This window comes from Pelodiscus sinensis, chromosome 1 (assembly GCF_052426305.1).
Source record: "Pelodiscus sinensis isolate ZL-2025 chromosome 1, ASM5242630v1, whole genome shotgun sequence".
Classification (NCBI taxonomy): Eukaryota; Metazoa; Chordata; order Testudines; family Trionychidae; genus Pelodiscus; species Pelodiscus sinensis.
This window is the reverse complement of record NC_143052.1, coordinates 168126505-168143458: the sequence shown is the minus strand read 5'-3', so window position 1 is coordinate 168143458 and position 16954 is coordinate 168126505. Positions and strand designations below refer to the sequence as shown.

Sequence of the window (16954 nt, the reverse complement as noted above, 5' to 3'; positions counted from 1 at the left end):
GAATGGAACGATGCAGCAAGAGTCCAGTCCTCAGAGAGACAACATTATGCTGTCTCTCTCTCAGGAGATTTACAGAGCTGTGGGCTATCTGCCAGGGAAATACTAGCACAGAAAACAACATGAATTAAGAGGATTCACTAGTCTAAAAGTGGGCCTGTTTCCTTGCTTTTCCTTTCTACATTTACATTCCATAATTCCATTCTCTCTTGCTTGCTGTTCTGCTATTTTCACTCTTTTTACTAATCCCTTCACACATTTATTTTCTGCCAGAAAACATAATTCTTTTCCTGACCACATTCACACACACCCAAAGTTTGGGGCAGCTTCTTCTTTCTCCCTGTTTCATTGTCTTGGTCCCACTTTCCTCCTCACTCCTGTTCATTCCCCTTTATTTCTCTCTATTTTCTCCTCTCCTCCATGTTTCACATACTGCCTGCTGGGTTAATAAAATTCAAGGACTCCATGACCATAAAACTAAACTGATTCTTCATTAACAGGACTATTCACAGAAGTGCTGCAATTGTAGCTGGCATACTGGCCATGCATACACAGACTGACTTCTTGGTAACCACTCCAACCTGACCTCCTTCCTCTATATTCTATGCAGTTTGCTGGCCCCTATCTTCAAGCCTGCTCATTCCCTGATCTTTGTCCTTCTCTGTGCACCCAAATCCTGCCAGCTTCATGAGACCACACCACTGTAATATATATCAGCAGTCTGCTGTGCGCTACCCCTTTAAAATGCCAAAGCACCGCAGAGCCCAGAGTTAGCTGGGGACTCCCCAGTTGACTCCGGTTACTCATGGCATTTCAGCAGAGCCCTGGGACTTCCCAGCTGACTCCAGGTTCCGCACATTTCCCCAAGGTGACATTTTAAAGGGGCAGCGCCGCACAGCTGAGCCAGGGATCAGCTGTGCGGCGGCTGCTCCTTTGAAATGCCACCTCCATGTTTCAAAGGGGCAGCCATGGAACCAGGTGTCAGATGGGAACTCCCCATCTGATCCCAGGCTCTGTGCAGCATTTCCCCAGAATCCGTGGTCAGCTGGGGACTCCCCATCTGATCCTGGGCTCCGCATGGCATGCAGCGCAGCATGGAGCCCAGGGTCAGTGGGGGACTCTGAGTCCCCCACTGAATCTGGGCTCTATGGCTTTGAAATGCACAAGAGCCCCAGCTGGGGTCTGTTGTACATTTCAAAGCAAGCACCTGCAGGCAGCCTGGAGTTAGTGGGACTTCCTGCTGGCCCCAGGCTGCATGCGGAGTTCCACATTTCTCCTTTGAAATGTACAAGAGCCACAAAGAAGGAATGTGGAAGTGCCTATTGACTAGTTGAGAAGTTCCATTGACTACTCAATTAACCGCATTTTAACATCCCTAATTGGTAGAAAAGAAAGTCACAGGGACCACTTTGTCATGTCAGAGAGAAGAATGCTCCAAGAGGTACTTTAGTCCGTCACTTGGTCTAGGGATCTGAAGAAGGATGGTCTTCTGAGAATGGCACAGGATTGCCACTCAGAAGGTCTTGGATCTAATTCCTGACTCTTTCACCTGACTTCAGAAAGTAGTCACGTAGTCCCTCTGCCCTTCAGTCCCCTATCTGTAAAATGGGGATAACGCTGAGGGCTCATCTAGACTACACTAGAGTGTCGAAAGAGGATATGCAAATTCCCAAAAGGGCTGTCTGCGACTCCACATTGGAGGATAGGTCCATCTATTGCTATTAGCCAGGATGGGCAGGAATGGTGTCCCCTGCTTCCATTGTCAGAAGCTGGAAATGAGTGACAGGGAAGGGATCATGTGATGATTTCCTGTTCTGTACATCTAGGGCATCTGGCATTGGCCACTGTCAGAAGACAGGATACTGGGCTAGATGGATCCTTGGTCTGACCCAGTATGGCCATTCTTATGTCCACATTAAGGCTGTTGTAGTGTCTAGTTTACACTTGATAATTGGTTGATGAAATCTAAGTATAAGACCTCACAAACAGTTTGGGGTTTGTGCCCTGGTTAACCATCTGCCCTGAGCTTGGTACTGACACTCTTGAGCCACAGCAGACAGCATTACAATGCACTCCCCATTTTGTTTAATAAGGATTTTCTATTATAGTAGTAGCATAACTGTTCAATTAGTTTCCTTTTGTATTCCTACTTGATGCTCCCCACCCTCCCATGAAGTGACTGAAGCAGGATAGTGCAGCAGGCAGGTGAGCAGGTAAGTGAAGCACAGGCAGCAGGGAAATGAAGAAGATCAGCAGAGTTCCAGAAGAGTAGTTCTGCTGTAAAAGTTTCTCCACAGCACGCCTGGACTGGTCTGTAAGATTATACAGAATTTTCCTAGGAGGCTCCAGGACTTGGAGATCTCCAAGGCCCCACCAAGGAGTGGTAGGGATGATGCTAGCAGGTGACCCAGTGTCCAACAGATCTGAAGGGCAAGAGCACTCCACTGGACAAGAGTGGATTCAGGAGGCACAGAAGGAGAGAGCGTCTACACTTGCATGTGCCTTTGCGCAAGAGATGTGCTTTTGCACAAGAGCATCCGTGCCAGCGTAGACGCTCTCTTGCGCAAGAAAGCTCCAATAGCCATTTTAACCATCGGGCTTTCTTGCGCAAGAAATTCATGTTGCCTGTCTACACTGGCCTCTTGTGCAAGAGGGCTTATTCCTGAGTGGGAGCATCATAGTTCGTGCACAAGAAGCCCTGATTTCATACATTAGAACGTCAGTGCTCTTGCGCAAAAGCTCCCCGCCAGTGTAGACAGGCACCATGTTTTTGTGCAAAAGCGGCCACTTTGGCGCAAGATCGCGTCAATGTAGACACAGCCATTGTGTTTTAAATTCATACCTTACCTTAATCTAAATTAATTTTCAAGCGTAGACATTAGGTGAGTCCAGGTCTGATGGTTGGGGTTTGGATTTGCGCCACAGGCAGGATGGAGGGCGCTTCCTGAACATCTTGTGGTGGACAGTGCATGGCAAACTATGGGGAGCCAGGGGGGTGCTGGAGCAGAGGAATTACGCAGAGTGGGTTGCCTTGCCTCGACAGCGTGGAGGGTAGTAGGACCAGAGCTAGAAGCGAGCCAGTGCACCCAGCTCCGGCCACAGCTGGCTAAGCCGTGTCAAAAACCCAGCAGGGAGCCATGTAAAGAGCTGGCAGGGACCGGGCTGCAACAGGGCCTCTGGGAGCAGGGAATGGGGGGGGCGGGGCTCTGCTCAGCAAAACGGAGGGGGAAGTGCCGGCAGCGCGATACGTCTCCGCCCCCCCAGGCCGCCTCAATGCGCTCCCCGCCGCGCCTCGCGCCCCGGCACTCAAGGGACTGGCGCTGCCAGCGCAGCACGTGGGCCACGGAACTTGCCCCTAGAACGTCAGCCAGTCTTTTGCGCGTGCGCCGTCTCGTGCCCGGGCCACCTCCCTTTTCACACGAGACCACATAGGGCGCCTCCGGGAAGGCGGCGTCCACCCCCGCCCCGCTCCGCCGCGCCGCCTCCTGGGAGTTGTAGTCCCTCCGCGGCCTCCCAGCCAAGAGCCCGGGCTGGTGGGCGAACTACGTTTCCCAGCATGCTAGGCGTGGCTGCGTTCTTTGCACGGGCTGGGGGGTGATCGAGCTGGTCCCGGGCTGGTGCAGCTGCGATGTGACCCTCCCTTTGCACCTCCGGCTGGCGGGGAGGGAGGAGCTGGGCTCAGCCCGGCCCGGGTTCTGCGAAGGGAAAGGGGGGGGGGACCTTCTCCCGCCCCCCCCAGGGTGACCAGACGCCCCCGACCCCCCACTAGGGGCTTTGTCCTCGGGGCGCAGGTATCCAGCCCCTCCCGACTGCGGGGACTGTCCTGGTTTGTCTCACGTGCTGTCTGCTCACCTTTCCCCCCGTCCGCCTCCTCCCTGCCCAGGGCGGGGCATTTGCACAAGGCTGCTCGTCTGCAAGCGGCACCTGTAGGGAGCACAGCCCCTCCCTCCTCATGGGGCTCTGGGCTCGAGTGGGGCTCCTGGGCACCCTGGCCTTCTGCGTGCACCAGAAGCGGGTAGTCGTGGCTGAGCTGCGAAGGGACAAAACTCAGCACAGCAGCACCCGCCACCAGCTGGAGCTGAAGTTGGTCCAGGTCATATTTCGGCATGGAGCTCGCACTCCTTTAAGACCCGTCCCGAAACAAGAGCAGGTGAGAGGGGGCTACTGGAGACTCCGGAGGGAACTGATCTGAGGAGCAGAAGAAGCTGCTGCCTCCGGATCGTGGGGGCAGAGAGGGGACACTCCACAGTGCCAGGGTGAATACCAGAGCAATGGAGTAGATTACAGTGAAATGCCTTGTTTTTTTAAAAGTTTGGCTGAGAGTAAAATCGGACTCCATCTAATTTTTGTCCAGCTCAGCTCTGAATTCCCAATTGTTGTACCATATTTATAAACAAGTATAGCTGGTGACAAAACAATAGTAAAATGTAGACCCTGACAGATCAATTAGAGTAGCAAAGTTGCAGATCTAGCATTTGGATCCTTCCAGTCCCAACACTATTTTGGTTCCCAAATTTTATCATTTAATAATACTTCTTTTTTTATTACTAGATTAGAAGACTTACCTGGTGTTGCATGGATCCTTCATGGTGGGAGTTGCAGGAGCCATGGCAGGGGCACGTGGATGTGGGGGGGGCTCAGGACAAGGGACTGAAGGTGTGGGGGAGTGCAGGAATCAGAGTTGGGGGTGAGGAGGGGTTCAGACCAGAGAGTGTAGGAGTCAGAGCAGGAGGTGGGGGCTCAGGGCAAGGAGTGAGGGTGGCTGGCAGTTTCTCCCTGGGGGCAGCATGGCATGGGTGGTGGCTTTTCACCAGGTCAGGGCAGCAGGGGTGGGACAGACCAGCTGCTCCTTGGGACCAAGCAGAGGCCACGCTGGCCGGCCAGCCAGTGGCTACTCCCTGAGGCAGGTCAGAATTGCAGGGACTATGCTGCTGGCTGGTGGCTGCTCCCCTGTAGTCATTTGTGAGGGTAACTGTCCCTGCTACACACCCTTCCTTCCTTTCTGTTTGATGAGAAACAATCATATTTCACAGCACATCCCATTGTCAACCAAATCCTGACTTTGCTTTAAGTTATGATAAGAGGAGGCTGCATATCAACTTTGGTGGTCCTAGCTCTTGCTGTTTAGGAGTTCTTGAGTACACGGACTCATAGATGGATGGATGGACACAATGACGGATAGGTGCACACATTCTCTCAAATATATAGTAGATTTCAAAGTGTTTTACAAGGGAGGTATCACTATCCCCATTTTGCATGTGGGAAAACTGAGGCACAAGGGGGTGTGACTTGCATATGATCTCCCCGCAGCAGAGTTAGGACTGGAAGTTAGGTCTCCTAACCCTGTGTCTATTAAGCTAGAGGTTCTCAAACTGTGATCCATAATCCACAAGCTCCATTCAGTTGTTCTGTGGATAGCTCCCTCAGTCTAAGGTGTGCACTTGGGCAGCTGCACATGAGAGAATGAAGGGCCACCTCCCCAATTAGTAGAGCCACACAGAGGTAGCTCCACTAATGAGGTATCTAGGGAAATAAGTGGTAGGTGAGCCCCAGTGGGGTAAGAAGAGGGGCAGAGGGGTAATTTGGGATATGCAGGATTGTGGCAGCTAGAGAAAGAAGCAATCTTTCCCCAGCTCCAGGACTGTGGCTGCCTGGGAGAGACAGCTCTCCTTCCCGGCCTCAGCTCTGCCTGCTGTGGCTGATTAGAGATCCCCTGCTTCCCAGCCCCATCTTAGTAGCTGCTGCAGAGGGGGAGAGACATTTAGAAAAATCATTAAGTGGTCTGTCAGGTGGTCCACTCACAAAAAAAAGTGTGAGAACCACTGATCCGGCCATGCTAGCTTCCCACAAAAACCGCTTACACTCAGTGCCCTTGCACTAGAAAAGTCTGGTTCCCAGTTCATTCTCATGCAATAAAGCATGGGGGAAGAGCAGGAAAATCCACTGCTGGATCCACTTAATTGTTAATTTTCTCCCACAACTCAATATCAATTTCTAAGTATAATGACAACTAGTATTAAAAGAAAGTGCTCATTCTCCCTTACCTCGCCATGTGCATTTATTTATAAGGAAAGAGCAGTTACTTTTTAGGGAAGTGGCAGTGTGGTTTATCAAGAGGGGAAAAGATGATGAACAGGATGGGGTTGGCTACCAGGCCAGTTTTTGTTTTTTAAGTTTATCCTGTACAGACTAACTCGGCTACCCCCTGAAACTTCTGAAGACATGGCAGTTCTTTGTCTTGGGGAGCCTGGTGGTTCTTGCATCTAACATTGGGCAATGGTGCCACCATGTGGTGGGGCTATCTGGCCTAGACTTGTTTTGTTTGTTAGGGGTATCGCATGAGAACACCTGCAATTCCTAGGGAAGGGCTTTGGACCCAAAACTCTAATGACATTTTACCTCCCAGACGTAGTCAGTGCCCTGCTTCAGAGACATTTGCACTGTCAGGGATTCAGACTTAGTGCATCTTCCAACTCCTGCATGTGGTAATTGGAGCCTATCAGAACCTGTCTGTTTTTGCCCCTAACCTTAGGTTTTTGCTGTTTATGTAGACAATAAATGAAGTTGGTGTGATGGAAGGACAAGGAGCATCTTCTCTAGTGTTGGTCAAATCATATTTGATGTTAGTGTGTTCAGTGCAACTGTGCATATGAGCATTTGGGTCCAAATGTGGCCTAGACTGCTATCAAATCTGTAACTTAGTTAAGTTAGCAAGGGGTGGTGTAATGTCTGTCTTTAAAACGGGAATGAGATAGATCTCTGATTCAAATAGACGTATACACAAATCCAAGCAGGATAAAGGGAGTCGGAATTGTTAGGATACCATCCTGGAAAAAAAATAGCATTATTGGATAAAATAGTAATTAATTAAAGTTAGATGCAGTTAACAGTACCATAAGGCCTTGCTCATTTGGTGTGACAACAGGGAGTCCCATTACCAAGCACTGATTTTTTTTAATTAGGAAGTGAATGGAATAACAAAGCTATTTCATTGTAGTGTTCTCTATTCATTTATTGTGACAGCTGTAGTTTAATTTTCATTATTTATACAACATGGCATAGTAGTAAACATACTCTCTAATAATGTGCAAAAGTAATGAAGTCTTGGCACTATGAAACCTCATTTACAGGAGTCTGCTGTTACATCTTTGCTGAGAAGAGGATTCACACCATTTATTTAAATGTAGGAATTAAGAAGTTGTAGTTTAGCAAGATTCTAATGTAGTAATTTAAAATGTAGTTAATATTGAGTGCCCAAATATGTCCTATTCAAGTCAGTGTGGGTGCATAGCTGAGGGCAGTAATGGGTCTTATTACTGTATATGTAAGTACTCATAATTGTGCTCACTAATTTAACTACACGGAAATACTATAAATACCCTTTTGTGTACTGAGAAGCTGTTGACGTCCTATCCTTAGTCACACTCAGTATCTGATATAAAATAACGTTGGCATCTGACACTCAAAAAGGTGTATGTGTGTCACTTCCAACTCAAGTAGCGTCATGTTGTAAGTGCAGAGATTCAACTACAATGTCACATTTTCTCCAAACATATGTAACTGCATATTGTTACTGTAGAAGAGATGTATCTGTTTAAATGCACAAAGCCACTTTTAATTACATGTTTGCCAGATACCAGCTAGATCCAAATTTTTACTGCCCTTTTGAACCAAAATCCATCAGAGTCCACACCTTCTTTGTATTAGTACAATGGACATTGCCTTCGGTTTTCTGTTCTAGTTGGCACAAATGTAGGGAAGAGTAAAAATGGCTAGATCTAGAGTAACAACTTGGGGGTTTGAGGCCATTTTTGTCTAGATGCCTCTGGTTTTTTTTCAGGAGTGTTGTCACTCGAGCTACCTTGAAATAGGGTACCCAAAATAAGATATTGGGATTTGGGGGGAAAATTGGCTAGGTCCAGCTTTTGCCTTCTGTATTGCTGGCAGCTATGCTGGATACAATAAATGTACTGTTGTTTGTAAGAAATCTGGCTGGGGAAGCCTTCAGATTCCAAAGCGCACACTCACCCTCTGGAGTCCAATCCATTAGTTGCCAATAGAGCACAGCAGTATAGCTCATCCCTTTCATGCACCCTGCCCTTGAAGTGGCAAAACCGTTTCTGTTTGCCACTTGAACAATGTGCTCAACTCGTAATACTCAGACACACAGATTTGTTCCGGGGCAATGAGCACTTGTATGCAGGCTGCTATAGTGAGCAGGCTGTACATGACCCCAATTACCTGGGCATCATTGTGATTGACCTGGCTTTTTATGGACTCTGACTGGGACCTCTTGAATCTGAGGATATTCGCTCTACCATTTAGCTCAAGAAGAAATTCAGTGTGCTGTTAGTAGCAGGTGTGATCTGTTACTACTTCAGCTGTTAGGGAAGTATGGCTGTCTCAGTGCTGGTGCTTCCCAGAGCCAATACAGAGGTGATGTTGCATGTTGTGGTAGTGGAGGCTCTCCGACGACCTACCACCATACACTCCAAGATGCTTGCTAAATACCAGGAGATGCTGGAGTCATGGACTATATATCACTTGATCCTGTCTCAGTATCACAGAGATAGTGCACTTGTGTTCTCCCAGGCTTTGGTGTAGCCCAGGGTAGTTCTGATGCCATTGCAGATTATTATTTTCTACTGAATCATTTCTCTTTTGTTTTTTGCGACAGGTGGAGTGGCGCCCAGCTCTGTTAGAAGTCCCCGCTCAAACCCAGTTGGATTACATAGTAACTGACCTCTCTGGTGGGCCAAAACCCCACTCTCCCTATGAAGATCAATACAAAAAGACCACCCTGAACGTGAGAAACTCTTCCCTGTTCCCTTTGCAAGACTTGTATCTTTCCATGCACTGAATGGTGATTGCTGTTTCTCTCCCCAGGGTGGAGTCATTGCTGGGCAGCTGACAACAGTGGGGATGCAGCAGATGTTTGTCCTGGGGGAAAGACTGAGGCGAAGCTATGTGGAGAAGATCAATTTTCTGTCTCCGGTGTTCAATCCTTCCGAGGTTTTGTGAGTTTCTGAAAATTTCTGCATGTGTCCCCCACAACTGCTTTTTTACCTCTTGGATGAAGGCTCCCTGACTACACACTCCTCCCCCGGTGTATCACACTGCTCATTGCAGGCATCTGATGCCTCCCACATGGCCAGTACAACTTGGAGTCTCTAGCGCAGGGGTTCTCATACTTGGGAGTCACACCAGGCTAAGTGGGAGAATCACAAGCTGTCAGTCTCCAGCCCCAAGCTCTGCCTCCCCTCCAGCATTTGTAATAGTATTACATTTTTTAAAAGTGTTTTTAAATTGTAAGGTGGGGTCACACTTAGTGGCTTGCTGTGTGAAAGGGGTCACCAGTACAAAAGTTTGGGAACCATTGCACGCAATTCTCTCATCAGGTGTCTGAATTGCCATTTAAGTGATGCTAATGTTGACAGTGGATATCTGGAGCTGCTGATTCATGTGAGATCAAGGTCCCGTGTCCTACAACGTGTTCTTGGATGTGGCCTTGTTTACAGGAGGAAGACCCATGTCACTGTTTAACAAGCTACTTTTTCTCTTTCAGTGTCCGTTCCACTAATATTGTTCGCAACCTGGAATCCACACGGTGTCTGCTAGCTGGACTGTTCCAGCAACATAAAGAAGGTACCAGGAGAGGAGCATGTCTGGTTGATGTGCTTCCTACCCTATCTACCCTACATACTCTCCCACACCCCAACTGCTCTGGTCCTCATGTCGCTGTCTCCCCACCCCTCCATCTAGGATCTTTTGCCTAGTGCACGTATTGTCAGATTGCCCTTTGCTCTGTCTCTTCCTTGGCTTCATATTGATCCCCATCTTTGATCCCTTGCTCTGCTTGACTGCAGCATTTACTGGCATCAGAAACAGGCAATGAGAAAGGGAGAGTAGGCCACATTATATTGTCAGGTCTGAAATGTCTCTCTAGAGAGACTGGAACATTCTGCCCTTCCAAGCCCTGTTCAAAGTTTGACCATCCAGAAACACCTTCATCTGCACCCTGACGCTCACTAATGTGAGACTAGTGTCTCAGGATGCATGTCCTAGAGCTATGATTGTCTTGAGAACATCTCATTTGCTGTTGGTTTCTGTGGTTGAATGCCCTGGCAGCTTTGTTCTGGTAAGTCACTTTTCTGCTGTCTTGGTGGGCTTCAGGGAGGGATACATTTAGTAGTCCACAGTAATACTAAATTCAGCTATATGAAGTACCACACACACACAGAGTCCTACAGCAATAGACTCTTGGGGACAGAGACTTGCCACTTACGGTAGGTATGCCCACAGCGTAGCACAGTGAGACCCCCAACCTGGATGGTCTCTAGATACTACCACAATGTCAGTGACGGTTAACAAAAATAGAATTTGGCAGAGTCTTGGAAGGGCATCAGATCAAGGGTACCAGTCATTTTCCTTGCACAACAAAACTGACTGTGTAGGGAAATGGTTTGCACAAAGGCCCATTTCTGCATTCCTGTGTTAGTGAAAGGAAATCTAGTATGAGGCAAACCTGTGTGTGCTAAGGCTAACAGAAGCCTCATCTTGTCCTTTCTATAGGCCCTATCACTATCGTCACTGATGAAGCAAGCACTGAAATCCTCTACCCCAATTACCAGAACTGCCAGCGCCTAAAACACTTGAGCAGGTAATTCCTTGTCACATCATCCCATATAAGGTGACCACAGTGTCAATTACTTAAAGCACCATAATTTTCTCATTCGCTGAATTCTTCCTATCACAATAGTGGTGCTCCTTGTTAAGGTGTAGCTGCATGAAGTACCAGTGACAGACACTACTGTATTTTTTCCACTTTATGGGAGTAACTGTTTAATGGATCTTGAAAGATCAGTTTCATCTACTCACTGCAAACACTTGTACACAAATCATAATTGTATATGAGGGTAGCTGTGTTAGTCTGTAACTTTAAAACCAGCAACTACTCTTGTGACACTTTATAGACTAACAAATATGTAGAATCTTGAACTTTTGTGGGCAAAACCCACTTGATCAGAAGAGCTCATTTGATGAAGTGGATTTTGCCCACGAAAGCTCATGATACTATATATATTTTTGTTAGTCTCTGAGGTGCCCCAGGAGTACTCATAATTGTATGGTTATAGCATGGAATGCCTGCACGGCACAGTTGAGCTGTCTTGGAAGCCTTACTTGTGCAGTTCCATCCTTCAATGCGTTAGAATTAAATTTAAAATAAATCCAAACTCTGAATACCCAAGATGTGATAGTGTTTCATTTTGGGATCATTACAACATCCATGTAACATTTCTAGTCTTACCTTACAGGCTTGGCATCTTTTTTAACAAAGATTTTATCTGAGAACTTAAAATATTTTCTTATCAAAATTGACATGAAAAGAACTTTAAGGTTGCAAAGTCAGGCATTCAAGTTAGTAAATGCCAGAATTAAGAGTGCTGGTGCTCTCTCTTTCTCCTTTGCACATATGTACCATGCTTGTCTTGGATTACATGACGCTCACTTTTGTCCATAGCACAGTAGAAACGATCAGAATTCATTCGCGCAGAGAGACAACCTTAATTCTGGTATATAACAACTGAATGCTTGCTTTGCAGTGTAGGGTGTATTTGATGAGGCCAGGACTAAGGAGCAGGCAGGCAAGTAGGCTAACTGTTGCAGGTAGCTCAGTGAGGCCTGAGAACTTGCACACTGCTGCTGGAACATTGACAAAACTAAGAAGCAAGCACTGAAACAACTGTATGCGTGTAAAATTTTGGGCAGGATTGCTGAATTTTCAGGGGAACAGCAAAACACTTTTCTGACTCAAAGGCCTGTCAAGCTTGTAGTCCCTGCTCCAGGGTTGAGGTGCTAGAGCTGGTGAAAGAAATGGCCAGCCTTTTTTCCCTTTTAATATTAATAAAGCTGTTTTCTGCTAATCTAGTTCTGGGAAATGGTTGAAGAGTTTTTGCTGAAACTCCTGCCCTCATTCTCAGCCCATAGGGTTGAAGTTTGGCAATATTTAAAAACATTTGAAAAGAGGGGCTGCTTGTGGAAGGTTTTAGGCCACGTTAGCTTAAAGCGTCACTCTGCATTGCTTGTACAACAAATGTAGAAGTTTTGTTCACTGCCCTTTCCTTGTGAGGCTAGTTTGGCAAAGGAGTGCTCCCTGGAGGCGCAGGTGGGCTGAGTTCCAGTGTGACACAGATTAGTAATTGAGATGTAATCATGGCTAAGTGTGTCCTTTTCTTTTGAAATGCTTGTGTCTCATTTAGTTTTCCTCCTTGGAATTAACATCTCCTCCCCCATCCCCAGGTTGGAGTTCTAATGACAAATCTGAAGTCTTGGCATCAACTCAGACACTGAGAATCTGTCACTTCTAGTGTCAGCATTCCAAACACTGGGACTCAATCCAGCACTCAGCTGTTTCCATTCTCTTTGCTCTCAGGCCTGGAAGAGAGCCCTACCCACCCAGCAGGAGGTTCTGTTGCAGCTATCGTGTTTCCTCTAAGTGCCTGAGGATCTAAAAAGCTTTCTTTTCCTTGACAGGGGTAAAATGGAAAGTGTCTTGTTGCAGCCAGGCATCTCTGATGATCTGAAGACGATTCGAGAGGAGATGGGGATTGAAAGTGAGAAGTCTGTGGATTTTTTTCTTCTGCTTGACAACATTTTTGCTGAGCAGGTGAGGTTGGATGGAATTGCAGCAATGTCATAGAAATAGCCTTGGATAGTTCCTGTTTCAGGCCCCTATCCTGCAAGCTGAGCCACACGGGTAGATCCCTGTGCATGGGCCGAGCCCCCTAAAATCAGTTTTGTTCCACAGGCATCTGCCTGTGCAGCCCAGTTGGCCGGATGCCGCCCCTAGTAGCAGCTCGAGGAAGATTGTTTCAGTAGGAAGTATGATTCTGCAAGGTTCAGAGCACCCTCTTCTCTAACCATTGAGTGTTGCGAGCACATGATTATAGAACAGAAAATTTATTTAAATAGCAAGTTCTCCCTAACCCGTGAAATAAAATATTCAAGAAATATTTTTCTTCCTTCACTCTGATTACAAAGCTCAGTAAATAATTCAAATATTGGCCTATATATTTGCAAAGTTTTCTCCTACTTTTATTTACCTAGCTCTAATCAGCATGCCAAGAACTGGGCCTATGGGCAGGTGGCATTTTTACCAGGCTCTACCACAGTAGTTAATCTAAATGTATTGCCTTCCTGAGATTTGCCTTTATTGTTAACTTACGTAGAACCCGGTCTCGAAGAGACTCAAAACCCTTCATGTATCCCTATTGTACATCAGAGCTATTAATAGGATGCACTTGGGCTAGCTGGCAGCAGAATAGCTCTGTATCTCCATCCCAGGTGTTAAGAGCGCATTCAGTGCTCTTTATGTGAGTGAAAGCTTAAGGAGAAATATGTATAAACCTTACAATTGGTGTAAGGGCCAGCTCCTTATATTAAAAGAAACTCTTAATGCCCATTACAAGTTAGTTTCTACAGCAAGTGCAGACCTATGAAGTGTGCATATTGTGAAACTTAGCCCATGAATACCAGTGTTTAGGTATGAGTGTGGGTGTAGGTCCTTGCTTTTGAGTGGTTACGTGCTGGTTGTTACGCATCGTGTATTCTTTCAGGTACATGACTTGCCCAGCTGCCCCGTGATGAAAAATTTCCTAAAAATGATTGAACGTCGGTCTGTCGACTCAGTACTGTACATCATGGAACATAATTCAAGGTGACATCTCATAACTAAAGCCTGAAGGATAGTTCTGCCCTTCACTAGTTTGAAAGGGGAAGGTTCCAGTATGGAAGGCTGGAGGACCAAAGAATCCCCTTTTCAGGATGTCATTTCAGACGTGAGAGAGCTGAATCCCACCAGGCATTTAGCCCACAGATCATCACCTGTAATACACAGCAGGGCTGTGAAGAGAGAGGTTGATACCAGTGAGAAGGGTACCTTCCTGGCCTGCAACACAGGACTTACAGACCAAACCAGCTGATACACACAGCTGAGTAACTGTGTCACATTTATTTGTAAGAAGTCATACCACAGGACACAGTATTTGTTTTCCTTTAATAATATAAAAAAAAACAGTCAGAAGCTATTGTCTGGTGGTGGGGATGCTGTCCCTTTCCATTAGGGCAGTGGTTCTGAACCTTTCCATTTGTTGACCTTGCATTAAAAGAAAATGTTTCAGGATTCCCCATTTCTCTGAAGCCATCCAGAAATGGAGGGTATAATCATGACCCCAATACAGATCACAGCCCCTAGTTTGAATGTCCCTATACCAGAGTAAACCAAATGGGGAAATGAAATAATCTATCCTATGAGAGTTCACACCGTTTTTTTTTTTTTAATGTATAGATCAGTTTTTTGTTCAGGCTAATTTCAAATTCCATCTGTTCTAGAGAGGTTCTCCAGATGAGCGTTGGTCCTCTTCTGTATGCACTGAATGATAATATTATGAAAGCAGTGAATCCATCAGCTCCTGCTACAAAAGCCAGGTATAGGACAATATAATTGTCTGCCCAGCTACCATCAGTTCTGATTGGTTGCATGTGTAAAGAGCCAATTCCCTTAAACATTGAGTATGTGTGAGTAAAGGAATGGCTACGTATGTAACCATTTGCTAGTTTTAAAAGCTAATTCTCTGTTAGCAAAGACATGCAGCTGATAGAGATCCACAAGAAATAAATTAAAAACGTTTCTTTTATTTTCTCCCCCACCCTCACACAGAAAGCTCATACTCTATGCTGCTCATGACATTACTCTCATCCCTCTGTTGATGGCACTGGGGACCTTTGACCACAAGTGGCCACCCTATGCTGCAGATGTGACAGTGGAACTGTATCAGCATCAGCAGTCCAAAGAATGGTTTGTTCGTCTGTCTTACCAGGGAGAGGTAAGGATTCAGTGGATCCTTTGCAATTCAAGTGCTAGACAGTAGGCTTTGCGGCAGAATTCCAGCCCTCTAAGCAGTGGAATGAGACACATTCGGATTGCACAATAAAATACTCACGGACAACATGGCTGGGCAGGAACCTCCTTCTGTCTGCCAAAAAGTTCCACTGGCTCAGAGGCCAGGCCAAAGTTCTTTAACCTCTGCCTCAACTTGCCTGGTTGAAATTGTACAAGGGATTTGGGCAGCACAAGAACTAGTCACTTATTAATTGGGTGGAAACTTGATTGTGCCTCTGCAGGAACAAGTGGCAAGAGGATGTAGAGCTGGTCTCTGCCCCCTGGAGGAATTTCTAAGTGCTCTATCCCGCTATGCTGTAAGTCCAGAAGAGTACAGTGTCCTTTGCTCCCAGGTGGAGGAGGAGCAGTAAATTAATTCATAAATCGTTTTTAAATAAAACTCCATTTCCTGCTTAACCTTTGGTGTTGGAATTCTTTCCTCCCTCTCCATCTCATGAAACCTGTTCATGCCAGATACAGGACTCTGCAGGTCCAGTACGTACAGCTGCTAGCATATGCACTTGTAGCAAGAGAAGGCAGGGTGTGAAATGTAGAACTCCGCCTCCCAGCTGGATAGCTCATCTGCTAGGATGAACTATTGTCAGAACATGGCATTTAGAGAGTGTGTCACTTTGAAGGCAGCTAAAGATAGCTAAGGAGGAGAGAAACTTGGCCTGCTTCACTGCTGCAGCCATGGAGGAGGAATAGTGCCTTCTAACAGCGAAGGCTGGAGTATATTGGAGAATCTGCAGCCTGATTCTAGAGATGATGCACTACATGGTTCCTCTTGTGATGTTCGATGTTGAAAGCAATATAGACTGTTGCCTTACTCTCATCAAGACAGCTGCTGGGCAGAACATGGCTATCTTCCCTTCCTTCTTACCCTAGTGCAAACATGGTGCTTGGGACACAACTGGTAGTCTATAACACATACTGCCCATGGAAACATCTCCCAGGCAGTAAAGAGACTGCTGAACTCCCTTCCTGCTGTTATGGTCCAGATGGAAGTTTGCCTGCTTTGAGCATACAACTATACCAATCTAAGATTAAATAGGTGTGTGCTGAGTGTATATTCCTCTAGGTGAATTTAACTTCTCAGTTTAACAGAGAAGCCTAGTAACGGACTCTGCCCTCTGCTTGCAAATTTTACAAGCTGGGTAGGGTCATGGCAGCTTGAGAGCACTCCAGGAATACACCCATTTCTGTAAAAGTGCTGTTGATTTAAGTAGCACCACTTTTCTTCTCTGACCCTACTACCCTAGTAGAGCGACAAGTAGCACTGCCTTAGCAGAGTCCATGGTTTAGTTAGTATTGAAAACTCAGGCCCTTGGTAGCTGTTAAGGGTGCTATGCAATAGCCCTCCTATCCTAGCACAGCTGGTTATTTACATGCATGTCACCTAAATAGCCCCTCCAGTACCACTGTGTAATATTAGCCCTGGCCACCTAAAAGAGAAACATTAGATACAGTATTGTAGTTCTGTTGTAATGCATGGCTAGGTGGATGACTGAGGTACTATAGTAATTCCTGTCTGAGAAATGTGAGCTGAACTTTCCTCTAATATCATTAAACTGCCCCCAGCAACCACTACAGGGCAAACCACAGGTGTTCCAAGACCAGAGAGTTCTGGTGGAGGGCTGGTGGCTGGGCTCCCTGGCACATGGCAACTGGGCAGCCAGGCACAACCCAGTGAGGGTGCTTGGCAGAGCCAGGAACCCAGCACTCCACAGCACAGGGAGCTGGGCTGCCCAGTATAGCAAGGAAGGGGTAGGGACCAGCAAGGCTAGTGGTAAGGAAGAAGCTGGGAGGCCAGGTATGACCTCCCCTGGTCCAGCAAAATCCCTCATCCAGGTCAGGTCCCTAGCGTGCCAGACCAGGGAGGTCCAACCTGTATTATATACTGACAAAATGCACAACGGGAAGAATGACTTGAATGCATGTATACATCACCAAGTTCTAAATTAAAGGCAATCAATGGCAAAAAAAAGCAGACAAAATATTAGTAAAGCTTAGGGC

General features: G+C 46.6%; 1 protein-coding gene across 1 annotated transcript; it reads left to right on the top strand.

The window, feature by feature from the left end:
- Positions 1-3630: 3630 nt before the first annotated feature.
- On the top strand, positions 3631-15355 carry ACP6 (acid phosphatase 6, lysophosphatidic). Its single transcript, XM_006124243.4, has 10 exons — positions 3631-4147; positions 8675-8803; positions 8884-9014; positions 9563-9642; positions 10570-10657; positions 12532-12664; positions 13614-13714; positions 14389-14484; positions 14717-14882; positions 15181-15355. Exons 1-10 carry the CDS (start codon positions 3950-3952, stop codon positions 15307-15309), a joined length of 1251 nt encoding a protein of 416 aa, XP_006124305.3. The 5' UTR covers positions 3631-3949; the 3' UTR covers positions 15310-15355.
- Positions 15356-16954: the final 1599 nt, after the last annotated feature.

Bases quoted from the DNA above. Each gene is read 5' to 3' on its own strand.
- ACP6 (XM_006124243.4), top strand. From the start codon at position 3,950: ATGGGGCTCTGGGCTCGAGTGGGGCTCCTGGGCACCCTGGCCTTCTGC. The intron at 9,015-9,562 runs GTGAGTTTCTGA...TTTCTCTTTCAG, and splicing joins TTCAATCCTTCCGAGGTTTT to TGTCCGTTCCACTAATATTG. The intron at 9,643-10,569 runs GTACCAGGAGAG...TCCTTTCTATAG, and splicing joins GTTCCAGCAACATAAAGAAG to GCCCTATCACTATCGTCACT.